At 55.6% G+C, this 26,929-nt stretch overlaps 1 protein-coding gene across 2 annotated transcripts in view; it reads right to left on the bottom strand.

Moving 5' to 3' along the window:
• Positions 1 to 26,929, bottom strand: part of PPL (periplakin) — a 45,328-nt gene that overhangs the window by 4,660 nt on the left and 13,739 nt on the right. For both annotated transcript variants that reach the window (XM_045994108.1, XM_045994107.1), the window contains exons 2-21: positions 18,940 to 19,039; positions 14,305 to 14,459; positions 13,419 to 13,539; positions 12,755 to 12,880; positions 12,620 to 12,661; positions 10,715 to 10,876; positions 10,514 to 10,621; positions 9,470 to 9,565; positions 7,924 to 8,046; positions 7,676 to 7,822; positions 6,991 to 7,142; positions 6,045 to 6,142; positions 5,677 to 5,834; positions 4,776 to 4,954; positions 4,552 to 4,690; positions 3,580 to 3,773; positions 2,210 to 2,360; positions 1,362 to 1,445; positions 625 to 741; positions 97 to 189 (exon numbers count right to left, since the gene is read on the bottom strand). In XM_045994108.1, the coding sequence (XP_045850064.1) occupies positions 97 to 189; positions 625 to 741; positions 1,362 to 1,445; positions 2,210 to 2,360; positions 3,580 to 3,773; positions 4,552 to 4,690; positions 4,776 to 4,954; positions 5,677 to 5,834; positions 6,045 to 6,142; positions 6,991 to 7,142; positions 7,676 to 7,822; positions 7,924 to 8,046; positions 9,470 to 9,565; positions 10,514 to 10,621; positions 10,715 to 10,876; positions 12,620 to 12,661; positions 12,755 to 12,880; positions 13,419 to 13,539; positions 14,305 to 14,459; positions 18,940 to 19,039 (2,545 nt within the window). The remainder of the gene's footprint in view (positions 1 to 96; positions 190 to 624; positions 742 to 1,361; positions 1,446 to 2,209; positions 2,361 to 3,579; positions 3,774 to 4,551; positions 4,691 to 4,775; positions 4,955 to 5,676; positions 5,835 to 6,044; positions 6,143 to 6,990; positions 7,143 to 7,675; positions 7,823 to 7,923; positions 8,047 to 9,469; positions 9,566 to 10,513; positions 10,622 to 10,714; positions 10,877 to 12,619; positions 12,662 to 12,754; positions 12,881 to 13,418; positions 13,540 to 14,304; positions 14,460 to 18,939; positions 19,040 to 26,929) is intronic.

Here is a 26,929-nt window from a genome sequence, read left to right as displayed (position 1 = left end):
AGGAGTCTGCTTGGGATTCTCTCTCCCCCTCTCCTTTCTCTCTCTTGCTCTAAAATAAAATCTTAAAAGAAAAAAACGTCTAAGAAGATCCATTACCTGTCTCAGGAGACTCAGAGCAAACTCCAGATTCTGCAGCCTCTGTCTGTTGATGGCGTTAACTTCTGTGAACTTGGCAGCAAGAGCCGCTTCCTACAGGAGAGAATCAGCAAACAGGAGTCAACAGGCTAAGCCAGAGTGAACTGGACAGTGTTTGCAAAGTCTGAAATTTGGGGACAGTGGGTGGCTTCTGGCCTCTTGCTGCCTGGAGCTGGACTGCAGTCTGAGCTGGTGGAAAAACTGGATTTAGAGGGAGAAGCCTAAGTCCCTGCCTCTGTGCCCTAACATGCGCGCGTGTAGAAGGAACACCAGCCCTCCGTCCGTGTGTACTTAGGAGGGGTAAAGTGGGAGCCTCCCGAATGCACGGCTCTGGCCCAGATACCTCCAGCAGCCTTTCCAGCCTTTCCTTGCCCAAGAACAAGTTCATCATCTGTTCCAACTGAGCATGTTAGCTCCCAGGAGGGCTTCTCAGGCCAGTTTCCCTATTGGGTGTCCATCTCCGAGGCCCCGGCAGCCTGCAGAGCTCACCTCTTCCCTCACTTTGGCAGCAGGGGACTGGAGCCTGGCTCTCTTGCTCACATGGCTGCTCCTTCCATTCTCCAGATCAAGAAGGGACCTTAGCGTCTCTGCTTCTAACTCGTAGTCCTGGGTGAGAGAGAGAGGTGGCAGGGGGGCAAGGGCAGCGGGGTCCGAACCGTTGTGCCCTTGGCGGCGGCCAGCAGAGGTCTGCACAGCTGCATCACCTGCCAGGAGGTTGTGAGAACCATCGGTCCACCAGCAGCACCGAGCTGTGTCCCTGAACAACCTAGGACACAACCGAAAGTGCCCGCACTTGCCCCTGCGCCCCACACGGTGGTCCCTCCGTCCCTGAGCGTGGCGCTCTGCTGCGGCGCCATAGCCATTTGTCACCCTGGCGCCTCCTGATCCTGCTCCTCTGTCAGCGTGGCGACTAATCCAGCAAGTGGGGGAAGGAGGACTCGCCCGGCCGCTTCTCTGCTGTCCGCCATTTCGGGGACTTTAGTTTCTCTTTTGCTTTTGTAAACAATGCTGTTAGAGTGGTTTCGTTTATCTTCCATTGTTGTTCTTTGGTAATTTTTCCCTTGAGGATAAATTCTCCCTGTGTACTGCTCTGAGCAGTAGAAATCCCTTTTCCGGTCGTGTCTGATACCCCCCTGTTGTCCCCGAGGTCGTGCCGGTTGACAGGAGGCCCGCCGGGCCGGGCCCGGGGCGTCGCTGTGCAGCGCACCTGGCGGGAAGACACTCACCTTGACAGCTTGCTGGTACTGCTGGGAGTGCGCGCAGACTCTGTGGACTTCCTCTTCCCTTCTTGCTATCTCATCTAGCAGGTTCTGTAAAACAACAGAGACTTGAAACATCAAATTGGGGGAAAAAAACAACAAACCCAGCTTGACAGAGGAGCTGGATTCCTCGAATCTGACTTTCTTCTTCTGTAGCAGAGTGTAATGAATGGCTTCCTTGTGTACAGCTGTTGGTCTCAGAAGGCAGTGCTCCGGCTCTGTGAAGAAGGGCCAGGAGGGGAATGGTGTGTGCCCGGGAACCAGTGCTTCTTGAGTGCTTTGGAACGTCAGGCACTGTTCTACCTTGCTTGGATTATCTCGTTTAATCTTCCCGCCGCCATCACCCTCTCCAGTGGAGGAAGACACCAAGGCACAGGGAGGTTCAGTGACTTGCTCATGGGGACACAGCTCTTAGGAGTAGAACGTGGCTTTGAATCTAGGCTGTTGGGGTCCCATATCCCTTGTCCCTGAGTCCAAGATTGCTCCCTTCCAAGGAACCAGGACTCTGAACTCCGGACACGGGACCTTTCACCACAAGCGCTCCCCTTACGGAACTACGACCGTGTGCTCAGTCAGCCACCCTGCTCAGACGGTCCACGCCGGGCCAGGCCCCATGCTGGGCACCGAGGAAGGAGTGAGACTCCTCTCGTTCTCATAGTTAGGTTCTGGGGCCAGGCAGGGCCAAGGTCCCTTGAGGACACAGCTCTGCCAGGCCTTTGCCCTCCTCCTATTGGGGCAGGCGGCAGCACTGCCTGGGTCCCCTCCGAGCCCCCCGTGGCACTATAGGCCTATGAACACAGAGGCAGCTGCCCTACCTTCTGATTCTTCAGCTTGGTCTCCACCTGGCTGAGGCTGTCAGTCTCCTGGGGCTCGTAGCTGGGGATGTGGGACAAGAACTGGAGCACGTGGTCGCAGCCGCTGCGGTAGTCCTCATACGCGGCCTTGGCGCTCTGCAGGCTCTGGGCCCTGTTGAGACAAAGCCGGTCAGGCCTCTGCCACCTTCAGCGGGGGCCGCCTATGCTTTTTCAAAGAAGTTCTCTCCACTCATTGTTCACAAGCAGGAGGGATCAATATAATCCAACAAAACCTAGACCCTCCCCCAAAAGAGGGTGGTTAATGAAATGATGGAATGTTAACTTGGAATACACTGTGGCCTCTTCAAGGACCGGTGGGTCCAGGCGTACTGACCGGCAGAGACGCCTGTGGGGTATTGTAGGACCTCAGTAACCCACAAGTCCAAGGAGAAACCCCAGGAGACACTAGGAAACCTGAACTTACTATAAATACATTAACATTTGTGGGACACAGCAAAAGCCATGCTTATAGGGAAATATGCCATTTTCAGTGCTTTTATTGGAAAAGGAGGAAGCACTCAACAATGGAGAAAAATAAAGCAAATTAAAGCTAATACCAGCAGGAAATGGTTAAGAACAGATGCCGCTGGGGAGAAAAGGACTGAAACCAAAGCTAGTTCCTTGAAATGGTCGGTGAATTGATGAGCCTCCCCTTGGTCAGGAAGGTCAGGAAGAAAATATGTAAATAAATGAGAAAATACGTAAATAAACGAGAAAAGGTAAAACAGCGGGAATGAGGGAGGGGACATCCCCTCAGGTCCTGGAAGCAACGAAAGAATTATGTCATTAGGGACAATTTTATGTTAGTCGATTCACCCACTTGAGGAGATGGACAGATTCCTTGGAAGACACAAGCTCTCAGACCTGCTCCAAGAATGAGATGACCCAGAATAACCGGATACCTAGTAACAAGGTTGAATTTGTGAGAATCTCACACACCGATAACAAATGACTCAGGCCTGCACGGCTTCTCCACTGGTGAATTCTACCAAGCATTTAAGTAAGCAGGATCGGTTCTGTACTAGCTCTTCTGGAGAGGAGAAGAGGAGATCCTGCTTCCTGGCGCCCAACAAAGCGGAGAGGAAAAGGCAGGACGCAGTGTGTTGTCATCCGTGTTCCTGCCCCAGCTCCTCCGCGTTCTTGGGAGGGGACACAAAGTGGTAGCCATGCTTCCCTTGAACAGGGGCTGGTCGTTATAATCGCCTTGAGTTTTTTAGTTTGTAGATGTATCATTGCTTTTCTCAAAAAGAAACTCTAGAAAACAAGCAGCCTTCAGCAGCCTCAGTGCAGACCAGCTACGCGGGGGCTGCGGCCTGCCTGCGGCTCCTCACCTGAGCTCCGCTTGCTGGCGGAGGTTGTCTGATCGCTGGCCCAGCTTGTGCACCTCGGCCTCCTGGCGCTCCAGGTCCGGGCAGTGCTCCTGGAAGCGGCTGGCCAGGGAGCTGGAGCACTGCTTGGCCGCCTGCAGGTTCCGCTCCACCTCAGCGAGAAGGGCCTTCTGGGCCTGCAGCTCCGAGGCCAGGGTCTATCGGGGAGGAGAGGCAGATGGTGGGTGCTGTGGCCAGAGTTCCCAGGGCCAGGGCAGCGCTGTGCCAACTGCTGGGGGCCGTCTGCCTTGGCAGATAGGTAAGCCTGGGTGTGGGGAGGGACTGGGGCTTTGCCTCTGCGTTTCTTCTTAAACCTGATGGTGGTTTCTGCAATGCTGGGTCTCATCACAACACAGTCCGGAAAACCTGACCTCTAAAAACCCTGCATTCGGCAGCACGTGCCCTGTGACATCACACCAGGACCAGAATGACCGGCTGCTCTCTCTCCAATCGCGAGGCCTCGGGCCTGAGGTGAGGATCCCCGCAGGAGAACGGGTGTGTGAATAAGGGGCCTCCCGACGGCTGGAGTACCCACAGGCGACAGGCAGGCAGACACGCCGAGCAGCCCAGGGGCAACGGGGCAGAGAAAGTGGACAATAGGGCTGGAGGCCAGCGGCCGCTCCGTGGCTGCTGACCTGCTCCGAGAGCATGCCGGCCCTGGGGGCCAGATCTGCTCGTCCGGGGCCACTGGAAATCTGGGCGGTCGATGTGGATACTTTTAAATCCAGGCTCCTGATTTCCACAAGCCCCACGAGCAGCCAGGACTCGTGCCATGGGCCTCCATTTGCAACTTCTGACCTGACACCCTGCAGCCTTTCAGAACCTGCAGACTCGCTGCCCCCATACTCAGGGCCTCCGTCCCCATCTGTTCAGAGGCAGGGGGTCGGGGAGCACGTGGGGAGAAAGGCTTACAAGACCCCAGGTCCCCAGACTTACCGCCAGCTCCTGCCTCTTGCTGTCCAGGGCGCGGCCACTCTCAGGTACAGTGTCGTCCTGGGTCAGCTGCTTCTCGTAGGTGGCCAGCACCTCCCAGCCCTGCTGCAGACTCTTCTCTAGGCGGTTGGCCACGTCCACTCTGGGGACACGGGTCAGGAGTGAGGGGTGCCCACCTGGCCCCATAACCCCCATCCGACCTCCCCACTTGCCCGCCTGCCACCCACTTCTCCTGGGCCAAGTCCAGCAGCTGCACTAGGCGCTCGTATTTGCGGTTGGTGTCCTCCACCTGGGTCTTCAGCAAAGGGGCGGTGCCGCTGCCCGGGAGGGCCTCCACGAATTCCTCGCACTCGGCTGTGCTGCGCGCCTTCTCGGGCTCGATCCGCCGCAGCTCGTTGGTGATGTTCTATGGCAACCAAAGCCCCTGGAGTTGGCCACAGTCCGGCAGCCTCCTACCCTCTAGGGGCTTCACAGGACAGAGGAAGCTGCTGGGGAAGCCTGGGCCCTCCCTGGGGAGCCAGCCCTCAATGAGCGTCCCCCGGAATTCTGGTAGGGTGGGCTGTGACTCTTAAGAGTGATGGAAATTAACAGGTAATGATCAAGCATCCGCTCTTCCGTGCACATCATGTGAATGATCTCCGTCTTTGGGGGCCACCCCATGAGGTGGGTACCTTTCCTCTCCCCATGCACAGGTGACTCTAACTAGCTCAGGAAGGGATGCGATGGGGCTTGGCCACGACCCGCCCCTGTGCCCATCGTCCTCTGGCCTTGAATGCTTCTCACCACACTGAGGCCTGGGCTGGAAGAGCAGGTCTGCAGTCAAGCAGCCGGCAAGCAGCTCTAGTTTTGAAGCTGTGGGCGCCATGCATGGTAGCCTCCCGCTTGGCCGGTTGCTGGTGTCATCTGTACTGCCCCGAGCCGGCAGGTGACAAGCCATGCGGAGGCAGCATGAGCCTCGCTTGCCCTTTCTCCTGGGGCTGTGTTGGGGGTTCTAGGGCTCAGGCACCTCCTCGGTCATCAGCCTAGAACAGCGCCCCTCACTGCCCTCACTCAGGACTAATGGTTACATGGGACAGGTGGTCCCTGTCCGGCACTAAGGCCCCCATGAGGAGACCAGCCTGGTGGTACCTTAAGGTCCTTGGCCCGTTCGGCGCTGTCCTGCACAGCCCGGCCCTGCTCCAGCGGCGGCCGTAGGATCGCTGTGATAGCCTTCTCCTGCCGGTCTAGATCTCTGGCCACCTTGTCCAAGCCAGCCAGCAGATGCCGCCCCTGAAGATCAGAGGCATCTGCCAGAAGGAAATCACAGAGTCAGGTGGCAGTGGGGAGCCGGAGGGGGGACATGAGGCACAGGGAGGGCCTAGGCCAGCTGTGACCTCTCCCAGCCTCCCCCACCCCTGCCCTGCCTGTCTCCTGCCATCCCATCTGCAGCACAGACCTGGTGTCCATTCCCTCCTCCCTGTCCACCCAGAGCCCTGGACTGTGGCCCCAGCACCCACCTCCAGGATTCTCTGCCTTCAGCACCTCATGCCGCTGCTGGAGTGCGCTCCTGCTCCTGGCTGCCTTCTGCCGCACACTCCGGTACTGGCCGCCCAAGCTGTGAGTGCAAAAACCGGCTGGGGTCCGGGGCCCGCCCACACACGGGGCCCCAGACCGCAGCTGGGCAAATGGCCCAGGGGAGCCACCAGGCTCATCATATGCTTTGAGAAGTCAAAACCTGGTACACGTGGAAAGTTTGCTTTAATGCTGTTCTTTACTTCTGGGTTCAGGTAGGCCCTTCTCTTCTTCACAACCAGTTTTACTACCTAAAACTCTTTGTTCCTTGGTCTTTCCCACCAAGATGTTACTCCTGAGGTAGCAGTACACAGCAGGTGCTCAAAAAACAAAGGAGTTGTTGGGTACTTACTTTGCACCGGGTACTGAATGAACAAGGCCCTGGAGACAGTAAATCTCAAAGAGCCCCTCCCTGCCACGTGACCGACTTGCACAGCATTCTAATAAACGGCAGTTACATGCAGGGAGAGAAGGTGCTTGAGCCAGCCTGTAGGGGGAGTGGACAGTCAGGGGAGGCTTCACAGAAGAGGTGACCATGGAGCTATCTTAATTCAAGTGGCCCGAGCCAACCAGGCCTGGAGTAAGCATTCAGAGGGAACGGCATATGCAAAGGCCCAGAGGTAGGTGTCCAAGCAGAGGGAACAGCGTATGCAAAGACCCAGAGGCACTTGAAGAGAAAGTGCTGACTGTGACTGCAGCCTGATACTGACATTTAGCAATGTCAGTGTGCCGGTGGGGTCTGGTCCTGTCCCACTTGTGCCCCAAGGGAATGCAGGTATGGAGTGTCGGTTGCCTCCTGAAGCTGGGTCAGCATGCCCAGGGCTGTGAATAGAGCCCAAGGGGCCCAGCGGGTGGGGCCAGCCCTTGCCGGCTCCGTCCTTTGCCCCATACCTGTCCGCCAGAGCCAGGGCCTCGGGGTCAGTCGGGGGGATCACGAAGCAGACGGCGGGGGCAGTCAGCTTATTCCCTGCGCTGTCCGTGAGGTCCCAGCTCTCCCCATTGTTGCTCTGCAGGGTGTAGCTGTAGCCCCGTGAGATCAGGCCCTGGCAGGGGCAGGCTGGTCAGAGGGCATGGAGAGACCTGCCCCGGCCAGTGACCAGGAGCCCAATCGCCATCACACCCCAGCCCCCCAAGCCTTGGCCTCTCTCTCTGACCCTCCCCAAGACATTTTGCTATCGAGTGTAGGGAGGATCCAGCTGCAGGCAGATGTGTGGGATCTGATGTCTCAACACCCACTTGGGTTTCCCTTTGAGGAGCTGCCCCTGCCCCCACCAGTCCCTGACTGCTCAGGGTGGGCATGTGACTCAGGCCTGGCCAACGAGAATGGCATCGGGAGCCACAGTGACTGGTTTAGGCAGGACACGGGACTCAGCTGGTAGAACTGAAGGTCAGGGCAGCTGGTGGGACACTGCGGGGGGGTGGCAGAGAGTGACCCCCAACTGCAGGGATGGACGAGGTTCCCTAAAAACATCGTGTGAGGCCCTGCATCCAGCTTTGTCACTCCTAAGACTCCTCAGTGACCTAGATCTGGGCCCAGCCTGTCTGTGGCTCCCAGGACACCTGAGCAGCAACTCACCTGGTCACCCTCAAAGTCACAGAGCGCCTCCACAGGGATGGGCTTGAGCGGGGTCTCCCGGCGGTACTTGAGGGGCACAACCTGCTGCCCTCGCTTCTGCAGGCCCCGCACCACATGCTCGTACTTGTCCAGAGCCTTCTCCTGGTCCTGAATGCAGCAGGGGGAGGGCCCAGGTGAGACCACCCGCTCCCCCAGGGGGGAGCTGCAGGAAGGGGTGCGGAGAGGCCCTGGCTGGGCCCATCACTCACGTCCAGCTCCCGCAGCAGCAACTCAATCTGGTACTGGTCCTTGAAGTCGGGGTTGTACTTCTGGTTCAGGTCCGAGTCCACCTTGTGCAGCAGGTCCTGGGCATCCTTCACGTCTTTGTGGAACTAGGGGAGACCAGATGGTCCTATCACGGACAGGAAACCACTAGGACACGGCCGATCCTGGCTGCGGCTTCAAGCCCACCCCCGGCCAGGGCTGGGCACCCCCAGTCACCCTGAATCCACAGGCTCACACCCCCAACCCTCCCTGGCTGGCTTCCGGGGGCCTCTTGGGCCAGGTGCCTTCCTGCCAATCCAGACGAGGCAACCTTTAGGACATTTTAAGTGTGCATACATATGTACTGTTAAAACGTTCTTTCCTATTTCATTCCTCTTTTTGAGCTAGGGACACCCTGACTTCATGCTACACTTTTCAAAGTCTTGATACACGGAACACAGCCTCCCACTTTGCTCTCGAAAGTTCTCTTGGCCGTTCTTTAGTCCATCAACTCTGGAATCCCTCAGCTCTCTCCTGGGCTGTAACAGTGAATGGGACCCTGAGGCTCCTGGAAGCTCATAGACCAGCGGGGTCCAGACACGTAACCAGCAGTTACACGAGTGTCACCTGAGTTCGAGTCCCCAGTCCTAAAGATCAGGTGACTAGCCCTTGTTAAAAATACACATTCCTGTGGAAACCAGCTAGTATCCACCAATGAAGAATGGATAAACACAATGTGGTCTGTCTATACAATGGACTAGGATTCAGCCACAAAAGGGAATGATTCATGCCATGCCTCGAAAACATCCGGGTCAAGTGAAAGCAGCCAGACTCCAAAGGCCACATAACCTGTGCGTCCCCCTTCATAAAACATAGAGTAGGAAGGTTCATAGAGACAGAAAGATAGGTTAGAGGTTACCAGGGGTTGGGGGTAGGAAGAGGGAGAGAGAAGGGAGTAATTGTTTCATGGGTACAGAGTTCTTATTTGGGATTATAGAAAAGTTCTGTAAACCTTCCCAAGGGGAAGGCTGCACAACACTGTGAATGTAACGAATGACACTGCGTCGTGCTCTTAAAAATGGCTAAAATGGGGGCGCCTGGGTGGCTCAGTGGGTTAAAGCTTCTGCCTTCGGCTCAGGTCATGATCCCGGTGTCCTGGGATCAAGCCCCGCATAGGGCTCTCTACTCGCCAGGGAGCCTGCTTCCCGCTCTCTCTCTGCCTGCCTCTCTGCCTACTTGTGATCTCTGTCAAGTAAATAAATAAATAAAAATATTTTTTAAAAATGGCTAAAATGGCAAATTTCCTATTCTATACGTTTCACCAAAATGAAAACCCCACACTCCTTCCTGGGCCCCACACTGACCCGTGATATCAGATTCTCCAGCCCTGGCCTCCAAGGAAGACAGACAAGGGCCTGGCAAGCTCAGGGGCACAGCCATGTATGCCATCAAAAGCACGGGCACGGGGACGCTTGGGACGGCAGCCCTGTGAGGCCCCTGGAGGAGGCCCTGAGGGGTTTCCATCCGTGATCCTCTGGCGTTGACGCGTACCTGGTGGTAGTCTTCCATGTACTTCAGGTGACTCTCCTCACAGATGAGCAGGTTCAGGTACTCCTTCCAGTCTGCATGCACGGCCTCCATGTGTGCCTGCCCAGAGAAGGGGGCAGGGAACAGGTCACTGCTTGGCAGGTGTGTGGGATGCCCAGGGAGGAATGGCAAGATTCTGGAGCAGAGAATGATGGGGGAGAGGACACCTGGCATCTTCCTGAAAGTGGCCCCCTCGGAGGCAGCCAGCTTCTTTCCAGGCATGGGAAGGAGAAAAGGAGAAAAGAAAAATGTTAAGGAGCCAAGCAGGGTTGCCATGTACAGGTACTCGGGTTGTGCGCTGCACAAGGGACAAGCAGGGGCCATATCTCCCCAAAGGGGTGCTTTTAAAAAAAAATTCACACAAAGCCATCACTCCCCTCCCCAAATTCATGTCCACCCAGAACTCAGAATGTGACTTTTTTTGGAAACAGGATCCTTGCAGATATAATTAAGGATCTCAAGAGGAAATCATTCTAGATTTAGCGTGGGGCCTAAGGTCCAATGACTGATATGCTTATAAGAAAAGGCGATGCCATACAGAGACACATAGGGGAGAAGGTTATCCGAAGACAGAGGCAGAGATACAAGCGATGGAATCCCAGGCCAAGGAATGCCACGACCTCTAGAAGCAAGGGGGCAAGGAAGGATTCTGTCCTAGAACACTCAGAGGAAACAAGCCTGTCAACATCTTGATTTTGAACCTCTGGCCTTAAGACTAAGAGAGAGTAAGTTTCTGGTGTTTAAAGCCACCAAGTTTGCAGTCACTGGTCATGGCAGCCCTAGGAAACTATTACAGGTACCGTATGGCTTTCAGAAGTCCAGGGGCCGAGGGATGAGATAATGAGAGGAGACAGGGTCAGACAGAGGAAGGAAAGACAGTGGAATGGAGAGACAGACAAGGATGCAGGACCCCCATCTTGGGGGCTGCCTGGGTCCAGGTGGCTCACAGCAGAGGCTGGCCTGAGGCCACCCTGGTGGAGGCATCCCCCACGCCCAGGGCACACGCACCTCAATGGAGTTCCTCCCGGGGTGCTCGGCGGCCAGCAGCTGGTCACCCTCGCTGTGCAGCTTGTTAATTCTCTCCTCTTTGGCCTCCAGGTTCCGGTTGATGAAATTCTGCAGCGGGGCCAGGGGAGGGGGCTCAGCACCCAGCTGGTGGCCTGTGCGCCCCGCCAGCCCCGCCCCGATGCCCCAGGCCCCCAGGCCCACCTCGTACTGGCGCCGGCGGCTGGGGTAGTCGAGGTTGCGGTCACTCCAGTCATACTGCATGCGGCCCTTGGCCTGCTGGTCCAGCCAGTACAGCTCGTTGGTGCAGCGCTGCATGTAATCCTGCAGCGTGCTCAGGTGCTGCTGGCGAGCCTGCGATGCCGCCTGCAGGGGGGCGAGGACAGGGCTGACGCCTCCCTCAACCCTTCCCCTCGGGCTGGCTCTGGCCGGTGTGTGGACAAGCCCAGCTCCACGCTTCCCAGCTGGACCGCCTCGGTCAAGTCACCTGACCCCCGGAAGCGCATTCACTCGCTCAGCAACCGTCTATGGCACAGGTACTAAGTGCCGGGCTCCGTTCCAGGCTCTGGGCATGGAGCAGTGAGCCAGACGGACAAAACCCGCAGAGAACAGACTCTCCTGGGGAGACTCGCGTCTCCTCACGCGCAGAACGGGGATGACAACAGCACTGATCTCATAGGGTACAAAGACTGTCAAACAGGGGCGCCTGGGTGGCTCAGTGGGCTGAGTGTCTGCCTTCAGCTCAGGTCATGATCCCGGGTGCTGGGATCAAGCCCTACGGAGCCCCATATCGGGCTCCCTGCACAGTGGGGAGCCTGCTTCTCCCTCTGCTTGTACTCTCTGTCTCTCTGTGTCAGATAAATAAATAAAATCCTTAAAAGAAGGCGCCTGGGTGGCTCAGTGGGTTAAGCCTCTGCCTTTGGCTCAGGTCATGGTCTCAGGGTCTTGGGATCAAGTCCCGCATTGGGCTCTCTGCTCAGCAGGGAGACTGTTCCCCGCCCCCCCCCCGCCGCTCTCTCTGCCTGCCTCTCTGCCTACTTGTGATCTCTCTCTGTCAAATAAATAAATAAAATTTTTAAAAAATCCTTAAAAAAAAAAAAAAGACTGTCAAACAGCTGGCGCTCAATAAATGTGGGCAGCCACAGCTTCCCCTTTTGTCTTTATCCCGATGCCCATACAGAGGCTAGGAGCACAGAAGCAAAGTGCTACCGCGTTAGTTACTCAGGAGAGGTGCTGGGCGCAGGGCAGGGAGGAGCAGGAGGGAGCACGGATGTCTGCCTCTGCTCTGCAAACAGGAACAGGAGCTTATGAGAAGGGGGGTCCTCCTGCGTGTGTGCCCTGCCGGGACTGTGCTGTGGGCACATCTGCTGCGTCAGCGATCCTAGCAGACAAGGACTCGAAGGAAGTCTGTCGTACAGATCAGGAAACTGACGGTCTGACAGGCTCAGGAGCTCGCTCAAGCTCTCCACGGCAGCGAGCGATGGAGGCGTCTGGCCCCAGAGCCTGTGTGTCCTCTCACCTGAGCGGTATGAACCAGCAGCAGCGATGAAGCATTTAGGCATCACTGCGCACTTGTAAAAAGAATGCATTTTGGGGGTGCCTGGGTGGCTCAGTGGGTTAAAGCCTCTGCCTTTGGCTCAGGTCATGATCTCAGGGTCCTGGGATCGAGCCCCGCATTGGGCTCTCTGCTCAGCAGGGAGCCTGCTTCCCCTTCTCTCTCTCAGCCTGCCTCTCTGCCTACTTGTGATCTATGTCTGTCAAATAAATCAATAAAATCTTAAAACAAAACAAGAACGTATTCCTTAAAGGCTTTGAAAAGGCAACTAGAATACGTTTGCTTATGAAGCGCATGGCATTGTACCTGGCACACACATGGTGCTTAGTAAAGAAGCAAGAAGCAGACCGCAGGATGGGCTGTATCCAGGGGACCTATTAGGGCTTTCCACAAGCACAGAGCAAACTGGGACACCTCTTGGGTGAGGACCCGGGGTATAACCTTCCCAGTCAACCACTCTCATTCTTGTTGAAATGTTCACCGCACATGCTTCCCGTGCCCACACTCCTGGCTTCCTACCCTCTCCCATCCCATTCCCCAGGGGGGCTTCTCACCAGCAGTTTCTGGTACTTGGCCTGGAGTTCGCTGTTCTGTTCCTGTGGACAGAGCCAGGGGCAGGGGTCAAGGCGGGGCTGCAGGTGTGAGCCCCTCTCCCCCCGGGGCCAGGCCCCCAACACAACCACACATACCTTGCCCCCGTCCTTGGCCAGATGGGGCCCGATGGCCTTGACCTCATTGTGGAAGATATTGTGCTGTTCCACCTGGTGGTCCACCAGCGGCAGGTCGGTCCCGAAGCTCTGGCTGCTCAGTTTGTCCTGGAAGGGTGGGCAAGGGGGCGGCCCACAAACGGTGGGTGAGGCCCTGGGACGTGCAGCCCGCCCACCCCAACGGCCAAGGAGGGAGCCCGGGGCCCCGTGAGAGATGTGGGGAGGGACGGTCACCTTTACCGCCGCACCTACACACGTCATCTCACTGTAACCTCAGAGGCCCCCACATTGGTCATTTCCATTTCACAGAGGGGGAAATGGAGGCCCCTGGTCAGGGGAGTCGCTTGGCCAGGTCACACCACCAAGAGACGACTGCTGACTCCAGCAGCCGGCCAGAAATCCGGCCGCTCCTCCTAACCTGCCCGGGACCCCAACAACCAGGCTTGGAGAGCGATCCCAGGAGGGCCCCGTCTCCACCACCTCCGCTGGGTGCCACTGGGCTGGGTGCCACACCTCTCTGAGCCTCGCCGTCCTCGCTGACGCAGCCACAGAGAAACGTCAGGGACAGGACCCTCCGCGAGGCAGGACCGTGGCACCCATGAAACGGCGGGGTCGTCCCTGCACACAGCTGAAGCCGGGGCCGTACCAGCTTCTCATCCACCAGCGCCGCCCAGTTGACCTGCGGGTCGACCTCCTTCACCACCAGGTTGTAGATCTGCTTGTGTTTCCCACGGAGGCTGGTCACGCGCTCCTTCAGCTGACGGATGCTGGGCGGGGAGAGTGGCCAACCTGGTTAGTGGGGCCTGTGGGCAGGTCCACTACCCACTGCCCACTACCCACTGCCCACGCCCCTGCCCCCAGGAGGGGCCTCCCCGCCCCCAGACACTGGCCTGGGGCTTTCTGCCCAGGGCCCTGGAAGGACAGGGACCGGGGCCTTGGGTTCCAGACCATCACTACCATCCTCCCTCGCCCTTCCTTCCCCTAGCAATGTTGCCCCAGGGCCTACTCTGTGTCTGGAACCATAGAAGGTTCTAGAAGAAAAGAGGCAGGTCCACTGCTCTCCAGAGCCCACCGTGGAGCAGGAACCGCAGGGGGAGTGTGGGCCATGACAGGAACGATGCAAGGAGTCATGAGACACCCTGAGACCCTTGCCCCCTGCCAGGGTGGGGAGCAAAAACCAGGCGGGAGGCGTTTTGGGGGCTGGTTTACCCACATCTGAGCTGAGGGGAGAGCCATGAGCACGGGAAACTGGCTGGACATCAGGGAGTGGGAGAGCGTGCTCAAGGGCTTGGAGGTCAGACAGCATGACGGTCAGGGACCTGTGGTCACACAGTGACCAGAATGGGGGAGGTCAGGGCTGAGCCTCAGTTTCCCAGACTACAAAATGGGTCGTCATGAAGAGAACATAAAGCATTCGGCATGTGCCTAGCATGTAGTTAGCCCTCAGTAAACCTCGAGTTGGGCTCCGGAGTGCTGAGCGGTCTACAGCCCTCCTGCCCTGGGCCCAGGAACCCGGAGCGGAGGGGACTTACTCCTCAGCAATCATGTCTCCCTGGGGATGCTTCATGTGCTTGGCGATGGCCGCATCCGCCTCCAGCACATACAGCAGCTTCTCCGAGTCTGACACCTTCTGCAGGGTCACGTCGCGGTGCTCGGGCTGTCGGCCCTCCTGCAGCCGGGCCAGGTCCTGTGAGAGTCAAGACAGAAACGGGGGCGGTGGATAGGGACTCAGTGGGCACCGTGGGGGCGGGAGAGGAGGGCCAGCAAGGGGTTCCCCGTCCCACCTCGCCTCTCCTCTGCCTCTTGACCAGCAGCCCAAGCACTTAGTGTGGAGCTCTGGGACACAGCTTCCAGTGAAGAGGCCTGACCCTGCCCAGTCCAGTCAGATAAACAGATAAACCTCACAAAAGGTGATTCCAAGTTCATAAAAGCTGGTGTTTACCAAGGAAACACACCAGAGGTGGAACGGCAGGGACCTGCTTTAGATTCCTGGTCAGTGAGCCCCTTTGGAGGCAGTGACACAAGCTAAGAACTAAGGATGAAAGAAAAGAGTGTTGTAGGCAGAGGGAACAGCCTGTGCAAAGGCCCTGAGGCGGGAAGGCAGGCTGTGGGAGGAAATGTAAGAGGTGCAAGGCAACACGACCCCATCCGTCCTTAAGGGCAATGCCTCAGGGCTCTTAGAGGCTGAGATAACAGCTGTGAGGGCAGCCAGCAGTTGGACAGGGCTGGGTGGGAGCTGACCACGGAGGATCTGGGGCGGCATCTGCAGAAACGGTGTGAGTCAACAGAGCAGGTGGATTTTGGGGAGGTGTCGCTGATGAGTCCAGGGTCTCTGCTTGTGTAGGGAAGAAAAAGGACCTGGCAGTCAGGACAGCAGGTGTCTAAACACAGCCTGTTAGGTCACTCGGTCAACATTCCTGCAGCCCAGCCACACGCCGTGCGGGGCCCTGGAGACCCCAGGCCCGCGGGGGAGGCGAGGACAGGCCAGTGACTGGGCTGAACACAGACCATGGTGGTAACACAGGGGCCCTCGAGGAGCCAGTGTCCTCCCTGTAGGGGTCTCAGCGTCCCCACCTCTGCCATGGGAATAAGGAAGAGGCATCCAAGTGACCCCAAGTGTGGGGTTCCACTTTGCCCAAATCCGTGGAGACAGGAAATAGATGCGTGGTTTCTAGCGGCTGGCGGTGGGGGGAAACTAGGAACAGTAAATGAGCACAAGGATTCTTACTAGGGGATGAAAGTGTTCACAAACCCATTTATGGAAACGGCTGTGCCACTCGGTGAAGTTACTAAAAATCACTGCATTGTACACTCGACGTGGGAGCTTCTCCTGATACGTAAGACACACCTCAATAAACCTGTTACAAAGGCCAAAAGAAGCGAACGAGCACTGTGCTTCCTGGCCCAGAGGAGAGAGCAGACGTCCCCTGAGAAGAAGAAAAGGAAGAAGAAAAGGCCTCCCAACCCCAGGAAGGCCGAGGGGCAAGTGGTGCCCCTCGGGTCAGGGGCTCGGAGGTGATGCCCAGCAGGGCCTGGGCCATCTCTCCGGACTCGTGCGGAGAGAAACATCGTGGTTCGTGGCTCGGGTAGGACAGTCTCCCCTCCATGCCTTCCAGCTGATCGGCAGCTCTCCTGGGCACTTACAGTGTCAAAGATTAATTCTGCAAACGGGGAAGTAAATGAATCATTACCTCATCCATGCGAGAGCTGTGTGGGAATGCAAGCCCGCTTGAAACGCGCTAGCCGAGAGGAGAGAGAGAACAGCGAGCTGGGAGACGCCGTGTTCAAGGGTTCACAGTCGGGCAAAACAGATCGATGGGCAGAGGGGTCAGCGTAGTGGTTACCTCTGGGGAGTACGGACTGGCAAGTCACGAGCAGCTTTCCGGGAAGTGTTCTCTATCCTGACCTGAGCATGGTTACCTGGGTCCCTATGGACGCAAAGGCCCTTAAAACGTGGACACTTTCTAGAGACCTTATGGAATGTACACCTCCAGTAAAAGGTTTTTACGAATTAAAAAAAAAAACATAGGGACGGATGGAGCTTATATATCACAGGCGTGCTGAGGGGCAGATGAGTGATAAAGCAAATCCAGCAGCTGGGACCGGCAGAATCTGGGGGGTAGGGATATGGATGATCTCTGTGCAGTTCTTGCAACTTTTCTGCTGTTTAAAAATTTGAATAGAGGGGCACCTGGGTGGCTCAGTGGGTTAAGCCTCTGCCTTCGGCTCGGGTCATGATCTCAGGGTCCTGGGATCGATCCCCGCATCAGGTTCTCTGCTCAGCAAAGAGCCTGCTTCCCCTCTCTCTGACTGCCTCTCTGCCTACTAGTGATCTCTCTCTCTGTGTCAATAAATAAATTAAAAAATCTTTTAAAAAATTTTTTGAATAGACAAACGGCCATATATTGTACAATTCGGTTTATGTGAAACCAAATATGAATACGCACAAGCAAATTCATAGGCACAGAAAGAAGCAGATTAGGGTTTCTGGGGGCTGCAGGGAAGGGGGATGGGAAGGGACTGCTGTTGGGTATGGGGTTCCCTTTGGGGGAAGGGGAATGTCTTGGAACTAGGAGGAGGTGGTGGGTGCCCAACCCTGCAAACCGTCTACAGGCCACTGACTTGCACCCTTTAAGTGATTCATCCTACATTCTGCGAAACTCACTTCTATTTAAGAAAACAGGAACATTGAGAAGAATTTTGGGGTAATAAAATGACTAGTGACATCTGAGAAATGAAACGATAGAAGGAAAAAAAAGAAAGCGAAAGATTAGTCCATATGGTTGTCCAAGCACGGCTTCTATTTTCAGGTTTGCTCATCCGAAGTTAAAAAACAGCTCAAAATTATCCCCCAAGTACAGCCTTGTTACTGTGAGTCATTACTCTAAGCAAATAAAAATGAGAGCTCGAGACCCTGTTCGCTCTCTCTCTCCCTCTCTCTCTCTCTCACACACACGCACACACACGCACACAGGAGAAGGTCAAACAGATACACCGAAAGGTTAATAAAGGTTAACAGCGGCTGCATCTCTCTGGTGCTGGAATTATACGGGATTTCAATTTGCTTTTTATATTTTGTTTATCAGTCTTGAAAGATTTGTAACAAACCCATATTACTTTTATTAGGACGAAAATGGACACACCCAAAAAGCTGTTTTCATTTAGGAAAGAAAATAGCAGGCACCACAAAAGGAGGGGAATGGAAATTCGGCAGAGAAGCTGGGACAAGGCTGTGGCCCATGGGGCGAAGTGCGGGGCTGGCGAGGCTCTGAGGCAGGCAGAAGCTGGCAGAGGGCAGGTGAGGGCAGGAAAGGAGCTGGGGGAGGGCCCCTGGCAGGGAGCAGAGAGAGCGCCCCTTGCCTCTCCCTCGTTCCCACATTGCCATTCCTCGCTCCTGGCTCTGCCATCCCCAGCCCAGCCCATCCCTGTGGCTGCCTGTGGACTGGTCCTGGACCAGCAGACCCAAGCATGGTCGTTGGGGGGCGGGGGGTGGCAGCCGCAGCTGGGCCAGGCCTTGAGCTCGCTCATGGCCTGTTCACCTTCTGTCCCCCATTCCTCTGGATCCGCCTCTTGGTCACCTCCTGGGTAGGAAGGCGGATGAAATACAGACCATCGAAATTTCAGATAAACAATGGATGACTCTGTAGTATAAGTACATCCCAAACACCACATAGGATATACTTCTATGACAAAAAAATCACCTGTGTTCCGAGAGTCAAATTTAAAGTACATCCTATATTTTTATTTGCTAAAAATCTGGCAGCCCCACCTCTGGGATGCCTCTGGGGCTAGCTGTGTCACAGATGAGTCACCTCGTTGTCTCTGAACCTCAGTGTCCCCAGCTACAAAATGGGTATAAGCTCAGCTGCACGGGGCTGGTGGAGGGCTCAAAGGGATGGTCGTCCTGGCAGCCCCCAGGCATCCCGCCCGCTACAGATTGCTCAGGAGAACCCGTGGCTCCGAGTGGCCGTTAGCCCACGTCACAGAAGAGGAAAGAGAGACACAGAGAGGGAACACGATCTGCCCAGCTACTTTCTCCCTCTCCTCCATGAACGGAGGATCATGTGCTTCTGAGGAAGGGCAGGGGACGTACAAGAAGAATGAGGGTACTGATGATAATACCAAGCCCCGCGATACACCTGCATAACTTCGCTGAATCTTTACAGCAGCAGAGGGGACGGGGATGATCGCTTTTACCCTGTCGGAGGCAATCACACACACAGAGAGGTATGGTGACTTGCCTCAGGTCACACAGTAAGGGGCAAAGCTGGGATGCCAGCAAGGCTTGGTTCCTGAGGCCCTAGCTCCCCTCCAGACAAGGTCCACAAGCTGCAGGAACTTAGCCCCCAGAGTGGGGGGGGGGGGCTGATACAGCAATAATGAGGTTTCTCCATCTCAGCACTACTGACCTTTGAGGCTGGATCACTCGGGGGAGGGGGGACATCCTATGCCCTCAAGGGTGTTTACCAGCATCCGGGCCTCCACTCACTAGACACTGGCCCACTGCACTCTCCCAGCTGTGACAGCTAAAAATAACTCCAAATATGGCCCCATGTTCCCGGGGGGGAGGGCAGAATCCACCACCCTCCCCAGTAAGAACCGTTGGGTCGGGCAAGACCCTGGTCCCAAACGGGGCTGACTGCACAGCGGCGGAGGGGGGCACTCACGCTCTGCATCTTGGCCTCCGTGTCCACGATGTTCTTCTCCACCTGGTCCGCATTCTTCTGCAGCTGCTCGATCAGCTCCGACAGCTCCTTGTTAGAGATGCTGGGGACGGAAGACAGGAGGTAGGCTGGGGCCAGCAGGGCGGGCCGTGTCCCCACCAGCCCCGGCGGGAGCCTGGCTGCCCGCCCCATCTCCTGCCCACCCCCCCGTCCCGGGCCGACATCACCAAAGCCAGAGAAACAAGGGAGCTTGGGGCGAGTTTCTAATTTTACATGGCAAAACACCTTTCCCTATGTTCTTTTTTTCCCCATATTTTTTATTGAGATATAATTCACATACTATGAAATTCACCCCCTTAAAGCCTGTAATTCATTCGGTGGGTATTAATGTCTGCACAAGGTTATACGGATGGGTGTCCTGCTGTTGCTTCCTTTCCACACCAGAGAGGGAATGGGACTTGGCCGGTGTCACCCAGCCAGCCAGTAATGGTCAAGATCAGCACCTACGGGGTGCCTGGGGGGCTCAGCCAGTTGACTGCCTTCGGCTCAGGTCATGATCTTACGGTCCGGGAATCGACCCCCACATCAGGCTCCTTGCTCAGGGGGGAGTCTGCTTCTCCCTCTGCCACTCTCTGTGCTCTCCTTCTGTGCTCTCTCTCTCTTTCAGGTAAATATATAAAATCTTAAAAAAAAAATAGCACCTAATTCCCCAATCTCCACTGAAAACCTTTCTGTACTGACTCCACAGTAGAGCCCAAGCAGCCAAGCACCCAGAGGTTTCACTCTACCTGCACTCCTTAAGCACCCACTATAGGCCAGGCCCAGCACCGTGCACAGAGAAAACCTCACCCTCTGACAGGTCACCCCCTAGATGGGAGGAAACCAGCATTTACAGAAATAGTCACACGACTGAGATGGGTGTGGGGGCTCGGGATGCCCAGAGGAGCCTCCTGGCTGGCCGGGTGGGGACGGGACTGGTCACTGAACGTTTCCTGGAGGAGGTGGGGGGCGACTAGGTTCTGAAGAATGGGGAAGAGTTTGGCGTTCACGGGCAGAAGGCTTCAATGAGACGAGGCCACTAAAAAGGTGGTCCTGGGCATGTCCATTGTGGGCGACAGGGCCGGGCTCTGGACCCTCAGGCAGAGGGTGGTCACCACCTGTTTGCAGAGGAATTCTTCAGATCAAGGCCTGGGACCCACGTCCTGGGGCACGAAACATTCAGATTCCCAGGAACTAACCCGGGCCCTCTGGATCTGGATCTCCAGAGCTGGGCCCGAGAAGCTATATTATTACTGCTCTGGTTATTACGGGTTCTCCAGGGGACCCTGATCCCCTGTGGAGTCTGAGGTCCAACACTTGCTGGTACTGTTGGTAAGTGGGGAGGAGGGTGTCTCGGGGGCAGAATCAGGCACAGCCAACAGAACCTATGAGTCTGTCCACCGTGTCTCAAACCCTGACTGAGAGCCTGCTCTGTGCCAGGCCTGGATGCGCAGGAGCCAGGGCACAGGAGTGGGAGGGAGGGAGAAACAAGACCCAGGTGGCACCTTCTGCCAAGTCAATCGGGGAGGCAACCTTTTCCGAAGTGGGTCCCAGGAGCCCCGATCCTATAAGTCAGTCCCAGAATGCAGGCTTTGTGAGTCAAGGCAGCTAGGAAAACCTGGACCCTTGAGAAGTCCGTGAGCCTGGAAAGGCTCTGAGCCGTCCTGCAGTGCAGAAAGCTGGTATTCGGTGGAGAAGAAGGGAGGGCTCAGAAGAGACTCTGTGTGGGGGATCGGAGCAAGGAAGGGTAAAGCCTGGGCTGCCAGGGCATGGGCTGACCCCACAGCCCTCACCCCCCTTGGCTGATCAGACCACATGGGGAACACGAGTCCTTCCAGGCCCCTCCCCTCCACCAAACCACTGACCCTCAGCCTGGCCTGCGGCACTCAGATGTGGCGAATCTTAAACCAAATATTTAACCCACAACTGCTCAAGCATCATCAGGAACCCCCCCCCCCGCCCCCACCGTGTGGATTAGGTGGGGGTCGCTGGCTCCATGCAGCCCCACCTCAGGACACGGGACCAGCTCCCAAACCAGCCCCTTCCCTGGCTATGAAATGTGAGCAAAGTGCCTTCTGGACCCCAACCTGGGCTGGCCCATAATTCCAGCCAAATCCTAGCACCAGAAAGGGAACAAAGGAGGGGGAGTGGAATAACCAGGCTCAGGAACATGGTGTTCCTGGCAGAGGATGAAGGAGGGCTCCGTGGGAGCTTCTGGCCAGACAGGCATGGGCTCCAAGTCCAGGGGGCCATGTACTGCTTGGACCATCTCAGGCAAGCACCTTACCTTTGAGATACCTCCGTTTCTCCGTTTGTCTACAGGGGATGCCCACCAAGGGATTGTGATACTTTGATAATTTGTGATCGTGAGAATTTGATACTTTCCACGCATGCTTAGCCAGACATCAGACATGTTCACAGGCACTTCCCCAACAACATCCTCACCCTAAACCCTGGGAGGGCTATGTGCCCCTTGACAGGGACTTTATAGGCAACCAAGGCTCAGAGATGTCAAGGTGCTTGCCCAGCATCATACACCCTGAATGGGACACCAGGACTCTGCTCAGGCAGTCTTGCTCCAGAGGCCATTTCATCAAATACAGGGCTCACAGCTACTCACAGGGGTGCTGGGAAAATCACAAGCACACATTCGGCAACCACCACCATCACCAGAATAGTATGAGCTTGTATTTACTTTCCACATGCCAGGCTCTCTGCTCACTTCTTAATCTTCATTGCAATCCTGTGAGGTAGGTGTTGGCCCAGTGGATCATGATATTATTGTTCCCCACTTTACAGATGTGCAAATGGAGGACCAGAGAGTTTCAGTAACTTTCCTAACGTTACACAGTAATTAAGTGTTCGAGCCCGAATTCCAACCCAGGCAGGCCCCCAAGTCCATGCTGTTAGCAACCTCCTGTGACAATCCTGCAGGGCTCCCAGGACATCCGAGGCATGGGCTGCCAAGTACCCTAGACCACAATGGGATACCACTTCTCACCCACCAGGATGGTGGTAATCAGAAAGACATATCACAACGACTTGGTGACAAGGATATGGAGAAATCAGAATCCTCACTCACTAGAGGGTGGGAACAGTAAAATGGTGCAGCTGCTTTGGAAAGCAGTCCGGAAGTTCCTCCAAAAGTTAACATAAAAGGGGCGCCTGGGTGGCTCAGTGGGTTAAAGCCTCTGCCTTTGGCTCAGGTCATGATCCCAGGGTCCTGGGATCAAGCCCCGCATCGGGCTCTCTGCTCTGTGGGGAGCCTGCTTCCTCCTCTCTCTCTGCCTGCCTCTCTGCCTACTTGTGATCTCTGTCTGTCAAATAAATAAATAAAAATCTTTAAAGACAAAACAAAACAAAAAGTCTTTCCTTTAAAAAAAAAAAGTTAAACAAAGTTGCCACATGACCCAGTACTTCCACTCCTAAGTATCTACCCATGAGAAATGAAAACATAGGCCCACACAAAAACTTGAACGAAACACAAATGTTCATAACAGCACTATTGACAATAGCCAAAAAGTGGAAACAACACAAGTGGTCATCAACCAATGAATGGATAAATGTGGAATATCTGTACAACGGAATATCACTCAGCGAGGAAAGGAACGAAGCACAGATACCTGCTATAGCGTGGGTGAACCGCGAAACCATTATGCCAAGTGAAAGCATCCAGATGCAACAGGTCACCTATGGTAGGATTCCATTTACATGAACTATCTAGACCAGGCCAGTCCATGGAAGCAGAAAGCAGATTAGTCATTGCCAGGGCTGGGGGCGGGGCTGGTAAGTGAACACTGAAGGGTATGGGGTCTTTTTGGGGGGCGATGAAAATGTTCTAAAATTGATTGTGATGGGGTGCCTGGGTAGCTCCGTGGGTTAAGCCTCTGCCTTTGGCTCGGGTCATGATCCCAAGGTCCTGGGATCAAGCCCCATGTCAGGCTCTCTGCTCAGCAGGGAGTCTGCTTCCCCCTCTCTCTGCCTGCCTCTCTGCCTACTTGTGATCTCTGTCTGTCAAATAAATAAATAAATGATCTTTAAAAAATTGATTGTGATAGTTGGTAATTCCATATATATACTAAAAACCATTTAATTGTATACTTTAACCCACTGAGCCACCCAGGTGCCCCTAATTGTATACTTTAAATGAGTGAATGGTATGCTCTGTGACTTACATCTCATTAAATCTGATACCAAAAAAATTGGCAAGTGCCATTTTTTGGCAAGTGATAGGGGCTCGTTTCTTCTTCCCCCTCTTTTAGCCTTCTTCCTGCCTTCTCTCCTGTTTTCCATGGAGGCTAGACCAGCTCCAGGCTATGGCCAGCTGCCTAGAAGATGCTAGTTAACACACAGAAAGCTGACTCTGTGCCCGCCAGTGCTGAGCAAGTCACATATAGATGAGCTCCTTCAATCACACCACTGCTGAAGCTGCACTGTTCTCCAGTTTTGCAGATGGGGAAACTGAGGCATTGATAGAAGAACTTGGCCCTAGTCCCACTACCAGGAGACAAGGAGAGCTAGGGATCTAATCCAGGCCTCTGGGGCACGGTCTTAGTAATTTTGCCTTTTGGGTTTGGCATCAGGAATGAGAGGCCACACAGGGTCCTGCATTCTGGCCAGGAGCGTAGGAATGCAGGAACGTGGGCAGGTCAGGAACGTGCAGGGAGGGGACAGAGATCCCAAAAGGACTGGGAACTTGCCTGGCCAGTCCAGCTTTTCATCTCACTAATAAGACCCACGGGGGCAGCCAGACAGGGCATCAGCCCGACAGATGCAGACCAAGATACGGCCCTTCCCCACCACCCCCGTCCAGTCCTGTCCACCCACGGAAATGACAATCACCGGCAGAGCCAGGGAAGCTGAGGTGCCCGTACCCCAGAGAGGGGAGGTGTGTCTGAGTGACGTGCCGGGAGAGGGACACACCCGGCCTCCTTCTACTTACTCAGAAGTTTAACATGGACACAGGTTCTCAGGGCAAGTGGCCTTTGGTACTAGAAGGTGGCCTGGAAGTCATCCAGCCCCACCTGCTCATTACACAGATGAGCAAATCGAGGCCCTCAGAAGCAAAGGCACCTACCTGAGATCATACAAGAGGCAGCTGGTGCCTGGAGTCAGACAGGGTTCAAACCCTGACTACACCAGCCATTGGGGTAAGCTTGGAGGAGCTACTTTATGCTTCCGAACCTCTGTTTTACCATCTGTAAAATGGGGATAGTCCATCCCACCTAGTCAAGTGAGGTGGGTGGGGGACAGGTCGGGAGCACTACTGGAAACACCTGAATCAAGTTTCAAAGACCACTCTGAGGTTCAAGGACAGAGCTGGAGGTTCAGGGCAGCCTCAGGAGGCCCAAAAGCAGATTAGAGATCATGTAGCTTCCCAAGTGGAATCTCCCTGGTTTCAACTGGGACCGAACCAGTGCGGGGCACGTAGGAGACATTCAACCCATACTTTTCGGTGAAGGACCTCGAACGACCCAGCACACCGGAGGGACCTCACAAACGATGAGGATGACGCTCATTCACGCAACATGTACCCACTGCCCTTGTACTCCCAGCACGGGGTGCCATTCGCTGTGCACCTGAGCCCTCATGTGGCTCCCTGAGCCATGGACAGGGCTCTGCCTGGGGACCCCTGCTTGCCGGTCACCCCTGGTCCCATAGAAGAGGTTTCTTCTGAAACTCAGTGAACTCACAGTGAAGACAGAAGCTCACTTTCCCGGGGGAAGGCGTATCAGCACAGCAGAACACCTGACCCTGGGGACCGAGGAGGACACAAGGCTGCTTCCAAAGAACTCTTCTCCGTGTATGACTCCATCTCGTGGCTAGAAGTCAGCAGACAAGCCCAAACTGAGGAACGGTCTACAGCACACCTGGCCAGCTCCCCTCAAAAGTGTCAAGGTTGTGAAAGACAAGACTGAGAAACCATCAGCCTGGAGGAGCCTAAGACGAGACCGCTGAATGTGACGTGGGGTCCTGGACCAGGAAAAGGACATGAGGGGGAAACCGGGGAGTTAGAAACAAGTTTATAGTTTAAAGTTTCCTTCCAGATTTCTGGGTTTTCCAGCAAACCCCTACAGGACATCTTGGTGATGGGAATGTCATCTACGACACCCACCTGTGGGCAGGCAGGGAGGAGGTGGGGCCATGACCCAAGACCCCACCTGGGAGAAGCTGGTAGGACTTGGGATTCAGTTGTCCCCATGACAGTCCCCTCAGTCCAGCCCAGCCTGGCTCTGCCCAGGTGCTGCTGTGTGGGGTGCACAAGCCAGGTTGGGGGGTCCTAGGCAGACTTGGGAAATCAGCCCTCATTTTCTCTTCCTGGGCTGAGGAGGCCAGGGTCTGGCACGGGCCCAGGAGGGCCAGGGTCTTGTCCAAGATATGCCAAGGAGCCCCATTTACATGGCCTAGTCTGTATATGAGACTCCTGGCACAAGGAAGGAAACATGGGGTGCAGGCCGGCCAGGGGGCTGCCTGGCATCTCCCCAGAGCCCTGGGCTGGGTTTGAGGACACACTGAGGGACAAACAAGGGCCTTTTGGGTCTGAGCCTGCAGGCGCCAGCCTAGAACAGGTGTCTCTTTGTGTCCCAGGCTCCACTCAGAGCCCTGGAACAGCGGGGAGAGAGCCCGACAGCTTGACACGGCATCAGCTACCCCCGTTCTGTCACCGAGAGTTAGAAACTCAATAACCACAGTCCGAATTGCTCTGCAGGAGGCCACCCAAGCCCAGGAGGTCAGCGGCAGCCTGGGGAGGTGGTGCGCAGGCCAGCAGGGGTGCCGTCCAGAAAAGTGGGGACACGGGTGGTGACCAGGTCATCTAGACACCACGGACGGAGTATATGAGCAGGAACAGAACACAGGCATCTTGGAGGACCCTAACCCCCCCCATCCTGCTGCCTACCTCTTCTTGCTTTAATTTTGTGCAGGTGCTCCCTGCCCTCTTTCCCGGCTGGAGGGGCAGTATGGCCTGATGGTTGAGCACCCAGACATAAGGCAACTGGCCTGCATTTGAATCCTGACTCAGTCCTCACTAAGCTGTGAATTACTTAGCCTCTCTGAGCCTCAGTTTCCCCATCTGTTAGTGGGGCTCATGGCAGTATGCCTGCAGCAGTGCTCGGCCAGGGGTTTTATTTTTTTTTTTTAAGATTTTATTTATTTGACAGAGAGAGAGATCACAAGTAGGCAGAGAGGCAGGCAGAGAGAGAGGAGGAAGCAGGCTCCCCGCGAAGCAAAGAGCCCGATGCGGGGCTCAATCCCAGGACCCTGAGATCATGACCTGAGCCGAAGGCAGCGGCTTAATCCACTGAGCCACCCAGGCGCCCCTCGGCCAAGGGTTTAAATGAGAGAGAGAGGTGCTGTATGGGTGAGCCCAGGCTCTCTGCCTCCACTTGGGGTCACTGTCCAGGGATCTGGGCTCCTTTTAAAGAGATGACAAAAGCCGGCAACGGAGGCCTGAAGGCAGAACCCACTGGCACCAGGGAGCTTTAAAAAAAAAAAAAAAAAAAGACCCGGGGCCAGCACACCATTCACCCTGATTCTCACACAAGCCAAGACATGCTCTGGCTCGTCCCTGTGATGTCGCCTCACCCAGGCATGGGAAATTTGCAAGTAACATCAATATTTGGAAATAATCTCCTCCAATCCCTGCAGGGAGAGGCTGGTGTACATACATGGGCAGTAAGGTTGCTGGGAGGATTCGGATCCCAGACCTGGTCTTGGGTTTGGGCTTAGAATGAGGTTTGGGATTTGAAGGGTATGGTGTGTTTCCACCGCAGGGTTTCTGCTGTTCTAAGAATCTCCCCCATCTGTAGGAGGGAAACCGCAGAATGGGAGGGCAGGGAGGGCCCGTCTACCTGGTTGTTCAAGCAGAAACCCAGAACCACCCCAGATCCCTCCCTTTCCTTCCTCGGTTCCACCCAGGAACAGATCTCTTGTGCCTCCGTCCTCCCTTTGCCCT

Source organism: Meles meles, chromosome 21 (genome assembly GCF_922984935.1).
Source record: "Meles meles chromosome 21, mMelMel3.1 paternal haplotype, whole genome shotgun sequence".
In the NCBI taxonomy this organism is placed as follows: Eukaryota; Metazoa; Chordata; class Mammalia; order Carnivora; family Mustelidae; genus Meles; species Meles meles.
This window is presented reverse-complemented; position numbering and strand designations above follow the sequence as displayed.